Genomic DNA, 19,256 nt, shown 5'->3' with positions numbered 1-19,256 from the left:
AACACAGTCCAGGGGACCAGGTAGTTATAAAAGGCTTGAAGTTCACTGAACAATCAGTTTAGCTTCAAAAAAATCCCACCAGTCTGAAGACATCAGCTATAGACACACTTTAGAAAACTTGTTCATGGGAAAATGATGATACTGCTTCACACATATGTGGTTGGTCTGTTTTTAAGTGGAGACTGGTGTTGGTGGGATCCCAGAATTCTCAGAAAAAAACAAACCTTTGCTTGTCAACAAGGGTGATATTTGGTAAGATCAGATAAGGAAACTCTCAAAGAATTAGAAATTCATACCTGTGAGGTAGGTGTTGTGCGAGGAATTAATGAAATAGTGAGAAAGGGGTTGAGACATGTCTTCATTCAAATCCAGTTTCTCAGGTGAAACAACTCCATTTTCTTCTCCACTCAGGTAGCGCATAAATCCGTCTACTGATATTTGCCCTGGAGGAAACAGAGTTGAGGCGATGTGAATGCATTCGTTTACTGGGCTGCTGGTATCCGGTTGATTGTACATACTTACTTACTTACTTATTTATTATTTATTTTTGCCAGAAAACTCTTTTAAGTCCAAGGTAGAAGGCACAAACAATTGCATCTTAATGTAGGCAATGCCACAAACAGAAAAAAATAACAGAAAAAAATGTAGCTATCTGATCTCCACTGACTTTTCACAGGACTGAAATAGCTAAACACCCATCTTTAGTTTTCAAATTTAAAAATTGGATCAACATTTGTGGACAGGCACCAAAATATCAGTGTTAGTCACTGGGTGATAGAATTTGGGACAATTTTTTATTATGAATATATCTTACTTTCATAATCAAACCAGTTATGTCTAAGTAGCTTTACAATTTAAAGTAGTGGAAGTGTTTTCAAGTAATTATCTTTTTCCTGAAACAGAAAATACAGATGACCAAATTTGAGACTTATTGGAATAAAAAATTGAATGTTCCTAAAAAAGTTCTTTGGACTTCATATTTAGAATGATCTTACTTCAAATGGAAAGACTATGACTACCACTTTGACTTTTAGATTCTATTTAGAAATTTTTCTATTGTTACAACCTTTCTGAGGTGATTAATGCTACTTGTTGAGATAAATCTTGTTTTATGTTTGAGGTGTAGTTGTTAAAAATTATAGTTATGATGTACAATTTGATATTTTGCCACATGTGTTGAGACAATTCTTTGTCTTTATTACAGTAATTGCTATAGATATAGAGTTGTGTTTAAGTATTTTGGTTCAACCCACAGTTTGTTTCTTTAACTCTAGCAATCAAAGCCTCAAAACAACAGCATGTCCGTGGATAGTGAAGACATTGCCAGTAAATGCTGGAGGGTAGCACTTGTTATTTTTCTTCTTGAAATAGTTTGTTTTAATATAAACTAGTATATTTTTATTTAAAAATAAAAAAATCTGAAAAGAATTAGAAACCTTTTTTTCCCTAAATATCACTTGCTCTTCCTTCAGAGGTAATACTGTCAAAATCTTAGCATTCTTTCAGAGAAAAAAATGTGGTTGTATGATTCTACTATGAAAATTCAATCACACATACATATATTTGAGTAATCTTTGCTCATTTTAATTGAACAATCTGTTATGACCATTTTAATATGAAAATTCCATAAAGATACTAACTCTAACAAAGAATATAATTTTATATTTTATATGGTATAGGATATAAAAGTATAACATAACTAAGTAATATGCTACTATTGTTACTTATTAAAATTGTTTCTATTTTTTTCAGTAGTGCCTCTAACATTGCATTAAATGCTCTCATAGTTAAATTTGTGTAAATGTCCTTAATTATTTTAGGATAAATTCCTGAATTGGAATCTCTGATTCAAAAAGTATGTGTATTTTTAAGGTTTTTAATATGCATAACAAATTCCCTTTCTGTTAAAGTTCTAGCAATTGTCTCACAAATAATATGTAAAAGTTTGTATTTTCCTACTCAGCATCCCAACTATCAAATTTATAGCTAAAAACAACTATTCATTTTGATTGATTGGAGCACCATTTTTTTTTTCCTGAATGATAAGGAAAGGATGTAACATATGCAAATGGAAAGGCTAGGCCTGACTCTTTGCCACAGCAAAAAGTTTTACATAACCAACAAATTTCTCAAGGTGACTAATTAATACTTTTCCCAAATTCTGGGAACCCTAAAGTGAAATCTCTTTTAATATTGTCTAGGAATGAATAAAGACATAAATAAATTTAGTTTTTGGTTCTTTTGATAGTGGCTCTTTTATAAAGAAAAAAACTTCCCAAATGAAGTCTTAAATAAAAATAATTATTTGCCCCAAAAACACTTAAAAATTACCCCTACCATTCACCTTTATAATTTCAATAATGATAAAAGGAAAAGAAAGAGCTAAGAAGGTGTCTTGTAATAGAATGAGAAATATAGGGGCTGGCATTGGGGCGTAGCAGTAGGTAAAACTTCCGCCTGTGATGCCAGCATTCTGTATGGACGCTGGTTTGAGTCCTGGCTACTCCATTTCCAATCTAGCTCCCTGATGTTGTGCCTGGGAATACAGCTGATAGTCCAAGTGCTTGGACCTATGCAACCAGGTGGAAATCTAGAAGAAGCTCTTGGCTCCTGGCTTTGAACAGCCCCAGCTCTGGCTATTGTAGACATTTGGGGAGTGAACCAGCAGATGGAAGACTCTCTCTGCCTCTGAAATAATTTTTTAAAATAAGAAGTGAGAAGTATAACGCTCCTTATATTTTCATATTTGTGGTGAACAATTTTTAATAGATACCATTATTCATGGCTTCAAGTAACTCATCTAAGAGAAACCTTCCTGGTCATGTTGCTATTGATGAGATTACTAGTTACTGCTCTTGAAGCCTCCTGTTTAAAATGTATTGATCAGGGCTGGCACCCTGCTGTAGTGCATAAAGCCACCATGTGCAGTGCCGGCATCCCATATGGGCACTGGTTTGAGTCCCCACTGCTCCACTTCTAATCCAGCTCTCTGCTATGTTCTGGGAAAAGCAGCAGTTGGCCCAAGTCCTTGGCCCTGCACCCATGTGGGAGACCCAGAAGCAGCTCCTGGTTCTGGCTTTGGCCTAGTTCAGCTGTTGCAGCCATCTGGGGAGAGAACTAATGGATGGAAGACCTATCTCTCTCTCTCTCTCTGCCTCTCAAACAAATAAATCTTGGAAATGCACTGATGTAGAATGCACATATCTCTTTGTACTCACTTCAATATTTGGTAATGAACCAAAGTCAACTTAGGGTCAAAGCAATTTCAATAAATGGCTTTAAAAATATTTTGGAGTATAAAACTCATTTAGAAGCAAATGTTTTAAAAAACTGAATTTCTTTGTAGCTCTCCTTTTTTCTGTGACAAATTCAGTTTTCAGGTACTTCTTAAACTAAGTTCTGTATTCCTCTCACCTTTCCTGTTTTCCTTCTTTTTGTCTCTCTCCCCACCTTTCACTCTTTTAGCAATGATTTATTAACTACCTGCCACATGTGAAATACACAGAAAAATAAAGCATAGTGAAACACAGTCTCTATCTGCAAATGGCTCATAATCTTATAGCCCATCACTCACCTTGAAAACCAGGCAAGAGCACCTTCAAAATAAGGTGTGCACTTGCATCTGTTGTCACCCCCGGAGTTTACTGTGATGCTTTGTGTAAAGGAAGTGTTAGATCACCAATTCTTTTGGATGATTATAGTGACTTTTTTGACAGGCAGAGTGGATAGTGAGAGAGAGAGACAGAGCGAAAGGTCTTCCTTCGCCGTTGGTTCACCCTCCAATGGCCACCGTGGTGGGTGCGCTGCGGCCGGTGCACTGTGCTGATCCGAAAGCAGGAGCTAGGTGCTTCTCCTGGTCACCCATGGGGTGCAGGGCCCAAGCACTTGGGCCATCCTCCACTGCACTCCCTGGCCATAGCAGAGAGCTGGCCTGGAAGAGGGGCAACCGGGACAGAATCCGGCGCCCCAACCGGGACTAGAACCCAGTGTACCGGCGCCACAAGGTGGAGGATTAGCCTAGTGAGCCGTGGCACCGGTGATTATAGTGATTTTAAAAAGAGAATGGATTGCTTGAAACTGGGAGATCACCAACAGAAGCACAATTTTGTTTGATTCCTGCTTTTCGATTACATCAAATCATATGAGATTGTTAATGTTGGGCATTTCAACCTACGAAATGACAATTTCATACAACTCAATCTCTAATTACAGCTTCCTCAGGAGATAGGAAATAAATGCACATATCTTCAGAGGCCATCAAAAAAGCAGTAATATAACAGCTAGATGAATGTGCATATCAGGGGGCAGGGTAGTTACAGGTTTAGTTGCCAGTTTACTGGTAAGTTGGACAAGTGTACGTTTCTTCTGAAGGCACGTAAACTACAGTACAACAATAAAATGTTTTGTGACCTAACATGCATCTTTCTGATGCTGGACTGGATCCTAAGGCTACAGGTTTATAACTGTTATCTTGCAGGAATAAATATACTTTTGTCTGATAAGTTTGAAAAGCAATTAAGCTAAAACATGTCAATAGGTCAAAGAGGACAAATGAATTTTAACTTTGGAACAAATTCCAATTTATTGTTAGTGACTTTTGGGCACTTGAATAGAGAGAGATTCAAACTATGTTTGTGATTAATTTTTATGGTGCAGATCAGAAATGTGAAGGCATACAAGCCACATATTTGTCACCCTCCAATGAAAATGTTAAAATTCAGACCAAGACATAATTTGCAACATGCCAAAGACTGTGTCAAAGTTTATTTCACTAATTATGAAACCAGGAAGATGATAAAGCCATTTGGAGGCTATAAGACACTGATATAATATGCATATATGTATTCTTTTTGATAAGTATTGCCAGATTAAATACAAAGCCAGTTAATATTCTACACATCAATTAAACCATAATATTTTGATTTATCTTCTCTACCTTTGGTATTTCATAGAAAGTAAAAATTCTAACATTAATTTTGGCACAGATTAAAATAATCGGAAAAACGAGAGTTAGGTTCATCAGTGTGAGGATTATTTATAATTATATGAAATGATTAAGGAATCCTCCATGAAGGAATTTTTAGAGACTAGTTTGCAATCTAGGTATCAGCTAAGGGATCAGGAGTTCATTTTCAAAAATGCATATGTTTTGACATAATGAATTAGTCTCAAAAACCAGTTTTGACTAGTACATTCTTAGAGATAGAGAACAGATTTTCAGAGGATTTTTCTCCCTTCCTTGTATCTTACATCTGGAATATTGCTATTGCTGTCAACTTGAATATCCAAGTTTTTTAAATTAACCTTGCACTATTCAAAAAATTGTTTATAATAAATATGTTTTGAACCACTGAGAAACACAGGATGGAAAACTGAGGGACACAGAAGGATGGAAAACTGAGGTAGGAAAAACATATTGCTTTTCTTAAAAAAATTAGTAACAGCACAAGAAATTCAACTTCTACTCTTGCCAGCAACAACTGGTTAAGGACAAATTCTTTAGCCACAGGACAAGTAAACTACATGGACACTTAATTCTCCTCTAGTTCTAAAAATCTATGAATTCAGGCAAGCTAATATGTTAGAGATAATTATAAGCTTAATTAAAACACAATCATTTAGAATAATTATTAAACATAATCATATTAGAATGAGATTATGGCCGGTGCCGCGGCTCACTAGGCTAATCCTCCACCTTGCGGCGTCGGCACACCGGGTTCTAGTCCTGGTCGGGGTGCTAGATTCTGTCCCGGTTGCCCCCCTTCCAGGCCAGCTCTCTGCTGTGGCCCAGGAAGGCAGTGGAGGATGGCCTAAGTGCTTGGGCCCTACACCCCATGGGAGACCAGGAGAAGCACCTAGCTCCTGCCTTCGGATCAGCGCAGTGCGCCAGCCGCAGTGCACCGGCCGTGGCGGCCATTGGAGGGTGAACCAACAGCAAAAGGAAGACCTTTCTCTCTGTCTCTCTCTCACTGTCCACTCTGCCTGTCAAAAAAAAAAAAAAAAAAAAGAATGAGATTATGAAGCATCAAAGCATAATAAGAAGCAATGCTACCATTTTCTGGAGTAAAACCAACAGGAGGAGAAATTAACTTCAGAAGTGTAAGGTCAGTCCACAAGGATAAAATTCAAGTCTGTTATCTGTTTTCTTTCTTTCTTTCTTTCCTTTTTTTTTGACAGGCAGAGTTAGACAGTGAGAGAGAGAGAGAGACAGAGAGAAAGGTCTTCCTTCCATTGGTTCACCACCCAAATGGTCAGTACGGCTGGCGTGCTGCACGGATTCAAAGCCAGGAGCCAGGTGCTTCTCCTGGTCTCCCATGTGGGTGTAGGGCCCAAGCACCTGAGCCATCCTACACTGCCTTCCCAAACCACAGCAGAGAGCTGGACTGGAAGAGGGGCAACCGGGAGAGAACCAGTGCCCCAACTGGGACTAGAACCTGGAGTACCGGCGCTGCAGGCGGAGGATTAGCCTAGTGAGCCGTGGTGCCAGCTTACCTGTTTTCTTAATAAAAGATAGATAAGCTTCTTATTGGACATGTCAATCATATACTATCATCTACAAATCATTTTTTTTTTTTTGACAGGCAGAGTGGACAGTGAGAGAGAGACAGAGAGAAAGGTCTTCCTTTTGCCGTTGGTTCACCCTCCAATGGCCGCCATGGCCGGCACGCTGCAGCCAGCGCACCTCGCTGATCCGATGGCAGGAGCCAGGTGCTTTTCCTGGTCTCCCATGGGGTGCAGGGCCCAAGCACCTGGGCCATCCTCCACTGCACTCCCAGGCCACAGCAGAGAGCTGGCCTGGAAGAGGGGCAACAGAGACAGAATCCGGCGCCCCGACTGGGACTAGAACCTGGTGTGCTGGCACTGCAGGTGGAGGATTAGCCTATTGAGCCGCAGTGCCGGCCCAAATAATCTTTAGTATACATGTAGGCTGAAGTATTTAGATCCAAAGTAGGAAAAATATAAACCCTTCAAGAAATGGGAAAAGCATTGTTCTTAGATGCCATTCTAAAGAAGATCTGATAGTCAATGGAAAAGGAAACTGTGTTGCAGAAGAGGAAAAGATATAACCTTAGTGGGAAGGAATCATCTTCAAAGAGACACAAGAGAAAACTTTCCTGACAAACTGATGGTCCCCAGTGGCTACTTCTATGTTTTGTCATTCTTCAGCACTATCTTTGCTGGAAAGAAACTCTCAAATGTCATGCGGCTTTGCACAAATGCCATATCCATTCACCGTACTGCTTGGTTGTTCTGGCTCTCTCCTTTCCCTGGGGCAGATGATGGCTGAGGCTCTGCAGATGGGCTCCTGAAGATGTCAGGAAGACATAAATTCAAAATTATGCTTTCCAGAGATCATTGAAAATACCCTTCAAGATCTTACAGTGTATGCAGTGATACTTTGCTGGATGTCACACATGCATACAAGCGCGTGCAAAATGTCCTTGAGTATTTACTAGAAATGGACTACTCTGATGCCATCTGTAAACCTGGGGCCATCCCCCTGACCTTGAGGACAACCAGGAAACAAGGGGAATTTTTGTCCAGAAAGAGTTTGGAGAACAGACTTGATGGATTTTCTTTCTTTTTATTTTATTTTTTTTCAAGGCAGATTTAGACAGTGAGAGAGTGAGAGAGAGAGAGAGAGAGAGACAGAGTTATAGACAGTGAGAAAGAGACAGAGAGAAAGGTCTTCCTTCCATTGGTTCACCCCCGAAATGGTCGCTACGGCTGGCGCTGCACGGATTCAAAGCCAGGAGCCAGGCGCTTCTCCTGGTCTCCAATGTGGGTGCAGGGCCCAAGCACCTGGGCCATCCTCCACTGCCTTCCTGGGCCACAGCAGAGAGCTGGACTGGAAGAGGAGCAATCGGGACAGAATCCGGCACCCCGACCAGGACTAGAACCCGGGGTGCTGGAGCCACAGTTGGAGGATTAGCCTAGTGAGCCATGGTGCCGGCCGACCTGATGAATTTTCTAGAAGAGTTTTATGAAATGGTTGTTCCAACTTCATGTGTTCTGATAACTTTATCTATTGGCTTCAAGGAAACCATTTCCAACAGAACTTCCTGTTCCAGGCATGTGGGGAAAATGTCTTCAGTTCAAGTCTTTTCAGGAAGAACAAGATGTTTTGAATTCACCCTGGAGCTTGGGAATTCGTTGCAAGTCATTATTGATGAACAAACATTATGGAGGGTCTACCTTTATCCGGCAAGGGTCTTGATAGCAACCATGAATGTATCCATCAGTCTTGTCCTTCAAGAACTTAAGCACACAGTATGCAAAATTCCTACTTGATTTCTTTTTATGATTGGTTCTGACTTCTATTCATTCACTGTCCTAAACTAAAAAGTTGGAGTTGGAAATCAGGCCTAGTTAGAGGAAAAATACAACTCATGTTGGCTACTTCTGAACCTTCTCGCTTCTTGGGGATCTAAACTTCAAGAATCTTCTGAGAGGATCAATTCATTTTGGTCTAGTTCTGCTTGTCTCTCTTTCAGTATTCTGTTGCCCAGGTCTGACAAGAGATGGAGTAAAATCAGCTAAATTTGATTCCTGATGCACTGAACTTGGAAGAATAGGGAGGGGCTGATTGATTGTCGTCATCTAATGGAGTCAACAAGTTAGAGCTAAGAAGTCACTTGTGTGATTTGCACTTGATGTACTGATGTCACTGTAGGGGATGATTGTGGGTCAAGCAGCACAGTTCAGAGGCTAAGGGTTGTTGCCTAAATTTAGAACTATTTCTACATCTGCTCCCTAGAACTACTTTCACAAAGAGAATTGGTATAAAGAGTTTCCTCATTTTGTCCTGATTAGAAACACTTCAGAATCTTTTAGCCTATGTATTTGGTATCTACTTTTATATCTCAAAGTGTTACATTTGCATTGGTACTTTGGGACTTTCCATCATGGAAGACGAGGATATTGCTCTTTCTTGTCTCTGTCTCCATAGCTCACACACACATTCCCATCCTTCTGAGATAATTATAATTTGGTTAGATTTGCATTCAGTCTTTAAATTATCAAGACTATGTATTCTACTTAGAGTTGAGTCATATGTTAACCTAAAAAATACTTTTTTGTGCACAACTTTTTGTTTTATCTGTAGTTAATAATTATATTGTTTTGCCATCTCATTTATTTCTTCGTACATATCTCCAACTCCAAATTATCTACTAATAGCTAAACCTCTTTGTAATATGTTGAGTCTTTTTTTTCCCCTGTGACATTCTCTTGAAGATCTTCCTGAAGACTTCTGACCTGCTCCAATCTAGGTTGAGCAATTTCCATTTCATTCACTTCTATTCTATGCTATATTTCTTTTATTTTGTGCCTTGCTCTTTCATGGCTATCTTTTCACATATTTGTCAGTAGTTTCTGGAGAAGTGGTTCATACATGTGAAATTTCTTGAGTGCTGCATGTCGGAAAAAAAGGCTTATACTTGTGCACTTCATTGCTAATTGTGCTAGGTACAATTCTAGATAGGAAACCTTTGTTCTTTTATATTTTTGTGGGACAATTTGCTTCAGTCCCTATTCATAGTGTGCCTTTTGAGAGGTTTGAAAATTTAAAGATTTACCACCCTAAAAACAGGTATGTGGTCTCTTTTAATCTTTTATGTTTTATCTCTCTGGAAGTTTCTAGCATCTTTGATTCTAGTTCCTGGAAATTTCACAACAGTGTTCTTTGGTGTGGGTTTATCTTTATCCTCTGTGTTGGGCATATGTTGGAATCTTTTGGTTTGAAAGCTTTTGTCCATTAGTTTGGAAAAATTTTTATGAATTAATTCTAGTATAGTTTCCTCTCTTCTCTCTTTTTGGAATATTATTTAGCTAGATTTAAATATTTTGTGCTTTTTCTCTCCAAATTTTCACTTCATTCTCTGTTTTCTGAGAGATTTTCTAAGTTTCATTTCTAGGTCTTCTTTTGGTGTTTGCTACCCTTTGTAAAATCTGAGAGCTAGTTTACATTCTCACTTCCTTAAAAATTGCATTCTGTTTTCATGGATGTAATATGGTTATTTGTTTTTCAAAGACAGTAATATCTTTAAAGAATTCTCAGTATCTAGTTTATGTTTTCTACAAAGTTACCCTTTTCCTATATCTTCTTTTTTAGAAGGAATTTTCCTCATATGTTTATTAACCTTTAACTATCTGTTCATTTTTCAAATTGGCAGACTGAAAGCTGATTGAATTTTGCATGCATTGGTGGCTATGAAAGATATGAGGATTGATATCACTGTAGAGGGATTTCTATGTCTTTTGGAATAAACTTTAGTGTTGATATATTTATGTCTTCCTGCTTGAACTGATCAGAGACCCAAGAGAAGTTTTAATCTCTTCCAGGAGAGAAAAGAAAGGTCTCCTGGATGTAAGCTTTCTGGAGACAAATGGTGGTAGATAGCTGGAGTATGAGTATGTGTCATGCTTGTGACCACTTTATATCCTTGATATCAAAATGGTAGCCCTGCCTTCACCTGTGTCTTGTATCATCCTTAGTCCCTCTATTATTCTGTCTCCAGAGAACAAACCCCTCATCTTTCTCAGGTCGAGCTCGTGGCTATTTCTTACACTGTGGTTAGTTGTCCTCGAACAACTATAAATCTCACTATTTTTTGCCTTACCTCCAATTCTACTTCCAGAGGAATGTGACTTCATCAATTCCTGAAAATTTTAAGGTTTTTATGTGATAACTTAGGTTGGTTCCAAGCTTTTTACATGGCTTGTCTTTGATCAGTTTCTCATTTTTTTACAGCTGTAAATATACAGCCAGCTGCTTAAAGTATGTGATTGCTACCTCTTATCTTATTATCCTCAACCTTGTAGATTATGATTTCAAAATATATCTTTTAATGTAGTTTTAGTGTGGTTCCTAGGGAGTTCAGTCAGATTTGCTCAGTCCACCATATTTATCATGGAGTTCAATGATTTTTATACTATACTATAAAGAAGATATTTTTGTTAAGCATAAATCGTCAGATGTACTTTATCTTTGATGCTAGACTTTTTCAGGTAAAATTGAATCAAATGGGGAAACTGCTTCAGCTCATTAGGAGTTTACTGTAGAATGGCCTCTCTTCTACTTGTTATCTCTCGAATGGAAAGATGTGGTGACTGATATCTCACTGTAGATGACACTGTCTGGATACTGTAACAGCCAGGTTTCCCTTGCTGTATCCCAGGTGGAGTCTAATCAGATTCACAAGACAAACTGAGCTCTCAGGTGCTTATCAGGCAGGACATTGGTTGGGCCAGTTGGCTTCTCTTGCCAACTTCACTGAGGCTGCTTGTAAGGAGCAAGTATAAATGACTGTGTAAGGAATGTGCTGCCAATTCCCCAAGTTTCTACATGAGTGATGCTAAGTCAAACAGACTTCAGATGTATGGAGTGCTGGTGACTTGTACAACTCCCCAAGTGGCAGTTTTGGGATGTGTCCTGTGAATTCAGTCAGTAGAAAACTTTGTCCAGGTTTGGGATTCTGTTTCCTATGCTTCTCATGTGAAGTTGCAATTTGTTGCAAACCACTGCTGCAGAAATCATCCCATTATATCTAAAAAAAAAATTAAGGAGGCTTTTCTAACTAAATTCTGTCCTTGTAATAAATTGTGTGTTCAATTGGACACTTTCTTCCTTGTCCTTTCAAAGTCCTTCTTACTCCTCTCTAAATCAGGCAGTAACAGAGCACTCCACCTTTTCCTAGAGGAGGAAGGACTAAAGGGTACTTTCCTGCTTGGATCTGAGGGCATTCCTAAACTAAGGCTTCTTTGTCCTCACATCTAGGAGAAGCTCTGGAAAAATTTGATGACCAAAGCCAGACCAGAAAAGGGGACTGGAATAATTCAGCATAGAGCTAATCAATCCTTAAATGATATGAGTTGTCTATGCTTCATTACACTGCACATGGCAAGCTACTGCTCTGTCAATGCCCTGTTCCTCTTAACTTCCTTTGCTTAGCTCTGGTCCAGTGCCCTATTAAACTAACAATAAATGCTTTATTGAAAATAAATCCATAGGTCCTCACCTTCTACCCAGAGCTTATGAACATGACTTTCAATAACACCTTTAAATGCAATTTCTGAGTCAGTGGTTAAGTCCTTAGCACTATCCTCTCTCATTATACTTTCCATGTACTCCTTGACCCAGGGGAGGGAAAAAGTACACAACAGGGCACCACTGAAAGCTGATCTCTAAATAAGTTTTGCATCACATTACTAAGGTGCCTGGAAAGTTCCCTGTGGGGAGCAACTCGGACTAGACTGTTACTGGAATTAAGACTTATTCTATGCATCTGCTCTCCCACAATATGGCGCTGAGAAGGGAGTAACAACTTCTACGCAGCTGCCTCCAGTTCAACCAATAAACTGTAGGACTTGCTCCTGATTGGAGGAGAGCAGCGTACTCGGCGTGTGGGTAGCAGAGTTGGGATTGGCGGAAGAGGACTATAAAGGAGGAGAGAGACAACATGCACCAGGAACATCTATCTGAAAGAACACCTGTGCAGCCCCCAAGAGAGCCGGCCGGCGGTGTGCCGCTCCCCCGCGGAAGTGGGGAAAGTGGCAGGGGGAACCGCCCTTCCACGGAGGTGGAAGGGTCGGTAGCCAACCCGGGAAGAACCAGCAGCAAACCCGGGGAGGGCCGAGCAGACAAAAGAACAGCGCAGGGTCCTGTGTCGTTCCTCCACGAAGACGGGGAGCGACAGTTCCCCAGTCAGGTTCTTTCCTGCTTGGTATGCACTTCTTACCAGCAGTGATCACCTAGGAAAGGACCCCATCATGGCATCAAAGAAATAACATGGAATTGCTCCTGAGCTCCTCCTAAAAGCAGATGTGAGGCAGCAGCAGTGAACTGCAGAAGAAAAAGTGCTGTAGAGGTTCAACAGAAGGAAATGTGGCTGGCCATGTTGACACTTGTGGTACTCCTTTTTGTAAAATAATGGATCTGACTTAAAAGGAAATACTATTGCACAAGTGCATGCAGAATAGGAAGGGAAGAAAAAGAGAAAAATCCTTTTATAACAGTTTCATGAATTGAATCTATTTCCAGTGTATTGTTCAACAGACCTTTACATGCTGCTTTTTATGTGCAAATATTAACCCATTTATAAAGATTTATTTCATTTGAAAGGCAGGGTTAGAGAGAGAGGAAGAGAGGAAGAGAGGGTTGGGGTGGGCGCTGTGGCATAGTGGGTTAAAGCTCTGGCCTACAGTGCTAGCATCCCATTTGGGTTCTGGTTCAAGATGAAGAAAGGAAGAAGAAGGGAGGGAGAGAGAGAGAAACTGATATCTTCTGTTTGTTGGTTCAATCCCCAAATGGTCACATCAACCAGGGCTGGGACAGGCTGAAGTCAGGAGCCAGAAATTCTTTTGTGTCTCCCAAATGGGTGGTGGGACCCAAAGATTTGGGCCATCTTCCATTGCTTTCCCAGGTGCACTAGCAGGGAGCTAGATCTGAAGTGGAGCAGCTGGTGCTTAAACTGGTGCCATATGGGATGCTGGTAATGCAGGCAGTGGTTTAACCCACTGTGCCACAGCACCCGCCCCATATTATTCCATTTCATCCTCATGATACCAGGTACTACTTTTATGTCTATTTTTTTAAAAAAAAGCTATTCGTTCATTCATTTGTTCATTTAATAAAGTGAGGGAGAGGGGCAGAGAAAGAGATCTTCCATCAATTGGTTCACTTTCCAAATGGACACAACAGGAAGTCTGGACCAGGTCAAAGCCAGGAACCAGTAATTATATCCTTGTCTCCCACATGGGTGGCATGGACCCAAGTACTTGGGCCATCTACTGCTTTCTCAGGTGCATTATCAGGCTGTAAATCAGAAGCAGAGCTGCTGGGACTCAAGTCAGCAAACAGCTATGGGATGCCAGTGGTGGCTTAATGGCTGCAGCTCAACACCAGCCCCTGTGCCTATTTTATAGAAGGGAAACCTGAGTCAAACAGCTTGCTCAAAGTCATACAACTCATATGTGAATTCATTGTGACTGAAGCCCTGACAATCAGGGAGTGTGCTGCATGCAATTTACCACCAAGCAACACTGCTATAGATTTCCTGCATTGTCTAACAATAGAAGCTACATAATGATGATAATGATAATAATAGGAGTTACCATTACCGAGTACTGGCCACATGCCAGGCACAGAAATACTATGAGAGAGAGGTACTTTTAAATTCTCATTTTCAATTGAGTCATCTGAGGCTTAGGGAAGCAACTTGTCTGGGAGCATAGAGGTATTTGGTGTGAAAAGTGGACCTGAAGACTACATCAGGAGTAATGAAGACAGACCGTGGTGGGTGCCATGGATGATGTTTACACATATAATTCTTCCAGTTCTAGCTTGGATGGCGGACAGAGATAATGAAAAGGGGTGTGTCTTGCCTCCTTGGCAGTTGGCTTCAATCTCACCATTCTCCATTAGTCCTAAAAATAGCCCTGCATGTGACCAAGGAAGAGTTTATCCGGTGACTTACTTATCTCCCTAAAACGTGCGACTTTAATCTTTCTGTTAAAAAGAAGCTGGGCTCTGGCGGACAAATGACCCATCTGGCAGAAACGTGAGGATTAGCTGTTTGATTTGAATTTGTCTATTAAGTTCCAAAATTCTTTTCCAGACTTAATTTACATTCTAATCTCTGCAAGTCATTTAAAGATATCCACTAGCATTTTTCTTCTCTAACCAGTGAATCAAGCTTTTAGGAAGAAAAACAAAATACCATAGGAGACTCATTATGCCAATGAGAAGACAAGAGAAATGCCAACAGAAGATGTGACCTTGTTTTGTGGGTTTTGCTAAAAAAAAAAAAAAAACAAACCATGCAGGTTATCTTAAGAAATAAAGACAGCCAAATACATGCAAATAACATTTTCAAAGCCCTGTCACACAGTGAAATTTTGCCTTGGAATACAGATGGCCCAAAAATCCACATGGAATCACCACACAGTCAAGATGGGAAAACCGGACAGTGTGCTTGCCAGGCTTGCCAGCTAGCATGGGCACCAACCACATTCTATTGAGCCAAATGCCAATTATGTGTATCTGGCACTCATATGTTTAGATATCACTGGGACTCCATGGTAGAGAATCCATTCATCATCTTTCAATCCTCACTCTTTAATGAGATCAGAGCACCGTGGAGAAACACTACCAGATCAATAGCTTAACACCTCCTTAAATCACTTCTAAGCACAACCCTGAGAAGCTATTTCTTGGCTCATATTTATTCTTGGTGCTGTGACTCTTGTGAATTCTGTTAGACCAGCTCGAAGAGGGTAAGTGCAGATAGCATTAATATCTCACAGCTCACCAATCTATTTGCCTGCTTTCAGAAACTATCTATTACATGTTCCCTTTTCAAGTATCTCTGCTTGGGCTTAAACTTTCCTATCATCTATGGCAACAGCACTGTGTTTTTGTGTAGTCAGTGGACTTAGCTGGTTTATCATTTGGTTTCCAACCCTGGAGTCACTGCACTATGTTTTATACATGTGTGATGTTTTGGAAATAATTTGAGTGTCTGTCCATATTTTCATGTGTTGACATTTAATCACCAGTGTGTGGTATAAACAGAGTAGAGACTTATCTGACTAAAGTGTTTGGAGGTGAGGCTTTGAGAGGTGATCCTCATTAGGAAGGATCATCAGGATGGAGACCTCATTATTGATGTGTAAGAAGTGAAAGAGAGACCAGATGAGACACACATATGTGTGTGCTCCCTCTTTCCATGAGGTGCTTCCCTGACAAGAGTGACATCACCAGGTGCAGCCCATTGACCTTGGGCATCCAGAACTATGAGTTGAAAGAAACTCCTTTTCTTTATAAAGTTATCAAGCATCAGGTATTTTGTTATAGAAATGAAAAGGGGACTAGCAGAGCATGTTGTTGCGATTATTTTATCTCAGGTTGAAAAGTGTCACGCAGTCTTATTACATTTTGATTGCAAAAGCTGTTCTATTCCCATAACTATGTGCAAATACAAGTCCAAGTTATGGTGCGATAACGTCCACTGAACCTCTAGCAGCTGTTTAGAAGCCTTCTCAGATCACCCCCTCACCCAGCTGTCACACTTTTCTCTGTTCCTGCAGCTTTCCCTGTATGGTATTAAGTTGTACTTGTTGATGTGGTTTTGTGCGAAAGTTCTTAATAACACCTACTTCGGTTTAGCACTTTCCCTTTTTCAAAACAGTCTCACATTTCTGAGTTTACTTTCTTCTCACTCTTCTCTTTAGTAAATATGACAAAGTTTTATTGGGGCCACTGCTTAGCATAGCAGGTAAAGCCTCCACTTGCAGTGCTGGCATCCCATATGGGCACTGGTTCTCGATCTGGCTGCTCCAATTCTGGTTCAGCTCCCTGCTACTATGCCTGGGAAAGCAGCAGAAGATGGTCCAGATCCTTGGACCCCTGTGCACATGTGGGAGACCTGGAAGAAGTTCCGGCTCCCTAGCTCCGGCCATTGCGGCCATCTGGGGAGTTAACCAGTGGATGGAAAATTTCTCTCTCTCTCTGCCTCTGGCTCTCTGTAACTCTGCTTTTCATATAAATAACTAAATCTTTTTTTAAAAAAAGTTTGATTATTTAACATGATAGGTAAACTTTGATCCAGGAGAAATTAAACAGTCCCTTTCAACTGTTGCAGAGTTAAGGCAGAATCCAGATCAGAACCTTTCTTTCTTAAAGACTACCTTAGAGCTGTATTTGGAGCCTAGATTATGTATTAGCTTAACATTTACTTATTTCAAATGTTCATGAGAAAGAGATTTTTCCACCTGCCAATTAACTCTCTAAAATCCTACAACAGCTCAAGCTGAGCCAGGCTGAAGCCAGGAGCCTAGAACTCAGGTTCTCTCCAAAGGGTAGCAGGAACCCAAGTATGTGGGCATTTGCCTGCTGACTCTCAAGATGCTCATAGGAAGCTGGAATTGAAAGTGGAGCATTCGATATGGGGTGTGGGCATTTCAGTTGGCATCTTTGCTACATCAATGCCTGGCCCTATTTACCATTTAGAATTAGAAGTTGTCATTAGACAAAAAACAAGTCCCTTTTTATTTTCTCAGTGCAGTTTCACAATGCTCTAAGAGAGGAGACTTGTCACAATGTTCCCTGACTATAATGTAGATGAGGAAAAAAATGTCCTAGATCATTAACAGGAATGTCATGTCCCTTGTTCAAAATGGACATTGGTTGTCTAAAGGCCAGCACCATGACCTTCACTTTGTTTATATCTCAAGTGTTTATTATAAAGGCAGACCTAGAATAGGTGCTCATTAATGCTTTCTGATGAACTATTTAGAACATGTTATCTCTTAGCTCCTTAAACAGCACCTGACTCTCGTCAGTCCAGTCCTGTGGGGAGCAACTCGGACTAGACTGTTACTGGAATTAAGACTTATTCTATCCATCTGCTCTCCCACAATATGGCGCTGGGAGAGGAGGTAACAGCTTCTACACAGCTGCCTCCAGTTCAACCAATAAGCAGCAGGACCTGCTCCTGATTGGAGAAGAGCAGCGTACTCGGCGTGTGGGTAGCAGAGTTGGGATTGGTGGAAGAGGACTATAAAGGAGGAGAGACACAACATGCACCAGGAACATCTATCTGAAGGAACACCTGTGCAGCCCCCGAGAGAGCCGGCCGGCCGGCGGTGTGCCGCTCCCCCGCGGAAGTGGGGAAAGTGGCAGGGGGAACCGCCCTTCCACGGAGGTGGAAGGGACGGTAGCCAACCCGGGAAGAACCAGCAGCAAACCCGGGGAGGGCCGAGCAGACAAAAGAACAGCGCGGGGTCCTGTGTCGTTCCTCCACAAAGAGGGGGAGCGACACAGTCCCGCACTTTTCATTTTAGAAATTTCAGTACATCCTTCCTCATTTTATGAACTACAGAGAAGGTTCTACTACATGGAAAGCCTTGTGAGGAGAAGAATGGCACCATTTCATTGCCCAGCTCAAGGGCTGGCATTGGCAATGAGACTCAGAAAAATATATGTTAAGTAAATAAATGGATTAAAGAGCCAAGGGTAGCAACAAGGCTTCCATGCAGGTCACAAATGCTACCCTTTTAGATTCACCTCTCACTAACTCCTTCTCAAAAAGCATAATGCTGCTGCTGAACAAATTTCAGTTACTTGACCATGCAAAGACTCACTGTAAAATGAGGACAATAATATGCACCTACAGATTTGTACTGAAGTTAGTATAAGATAATTAGTAGGCAAAGAGATTGGAGCAATTACTGAAACTACCCAGAATCTCAGTAAACACAACTTGTTTTTCTTCCAAGCCTCACTAGCACATGAAAAGATACCCAAAGCTCTCTGCTTGATGAATGAATGGAGGCATATCAATTCTATATTGTATTCCAATGATTTTAATATCTTCTTTCAGAATTACAAACTTCTTGACAGTGAAAATTGCATTTTGATTTTGTTCCACTTCCTAGTGGTTCTTAAGTTAGTTGCATACCACAGGCTGGAATAAAATGTACTTGCACCTGCATCAGGTGTGTGTTTGAATTTAAAAAAAGAATTCAACGGAGGATTTTTCCTTTGACATGCTGAATATTCTTGTTCAAGCCATGTAACTGGAGAGAAAAATCGCTTTTATACTACTGGTTGAGGTTTGTATTGTTTTGCTGGTAATGATGTTGTAGCAGACAATGGAGATACTGATATCCTAGGAGATCAGCAGGTCTTCCATCTGCATGTCTTTGCCTGATGGCTTATGTTATGTCCAAAGGGCTGGAAGTGCTAAAAATAAATACCTCCTGGGAGCATCTTTAATAATAACTGTGGTTGGGAAATGTGGGGGTGTTCTATGTACAAATGTAGTGTTTGCCTCAGGACCAAGCTGCAGGTACTCACAGGGATAACTGGTTAAGGACACCACCTCTACTGGCTGCTTTCCCTTCCTCATTCCCACCTACTGCCTTTTAGGTGCTTCCTGGTACCTCTTCTCATGTAAATTCTTTGTACTTGAAATCTTCTCTCAGAGTCAGATTCTGGGAAGACCTGACAAAGACTTAGAGCAACATTGCCAAAAGCATTTTGGCTCACTTTTTGCAAGTAAGGCAAAGGTTTGGGTGAAAAGGTTGACTTTTGTCTGCCATTTTCAATTACGGCGCCACTTAAGTAGTGCTCAGCTGGGTATAATTAAGCTCTCATAACTGGAGTCCTGGAGATTGCAGGGATTCAGAATTAAGATAGTGCCCCCAGAATCTCCATAACACAATAACAAAATAATAGGACATCCTCAGCTTCC

At 40.6% G+C, this 19,256-nt stretch overlaps 1 protein-coding gene across 4 annotated transcripts in view; it reads right to left on the bottom strand.

The window, feature by feature from the left end:
- PLCB1 (phospholipase C beta 1) overlaps nt 1–19,256 on the bottom strand; it is a 788,982-nt gene that overhangs the window by 230,251 nt on the left and 539,475 nt on the right. For all 4 annotated transcript variants that reach the window (XM_051846235.2, XM_008256382.4, XM_051846234.2 and 1 more), the window contains exon 10: nt 297–443. In XM_051846235.2, coding sequence (XP_051702195.1) covers nt 297–443 — 147 coding nt within the window. The remainder of the gene's footprint in view (nt 1–296; nt 444–19,256) is intronic.

Source organism: Oryctolagus cuniculus, chromosome 11 (genome assembly GCF_964237555.1).
Source record: "Oryctolagus cuniculus chromosome 11, mOryCun1.1, whole genome shotgun sequence".
NCBI classification, from domain to species: Eukaryota; Metazoa; Chordata; class Mammalia; order Lagomorpha; family Leporidae; genus Oryctolagus; species Oryctolagus cuniculus.
This window is presented reverse-complemented; position numbering and strand designations above follow the sequence as displayed.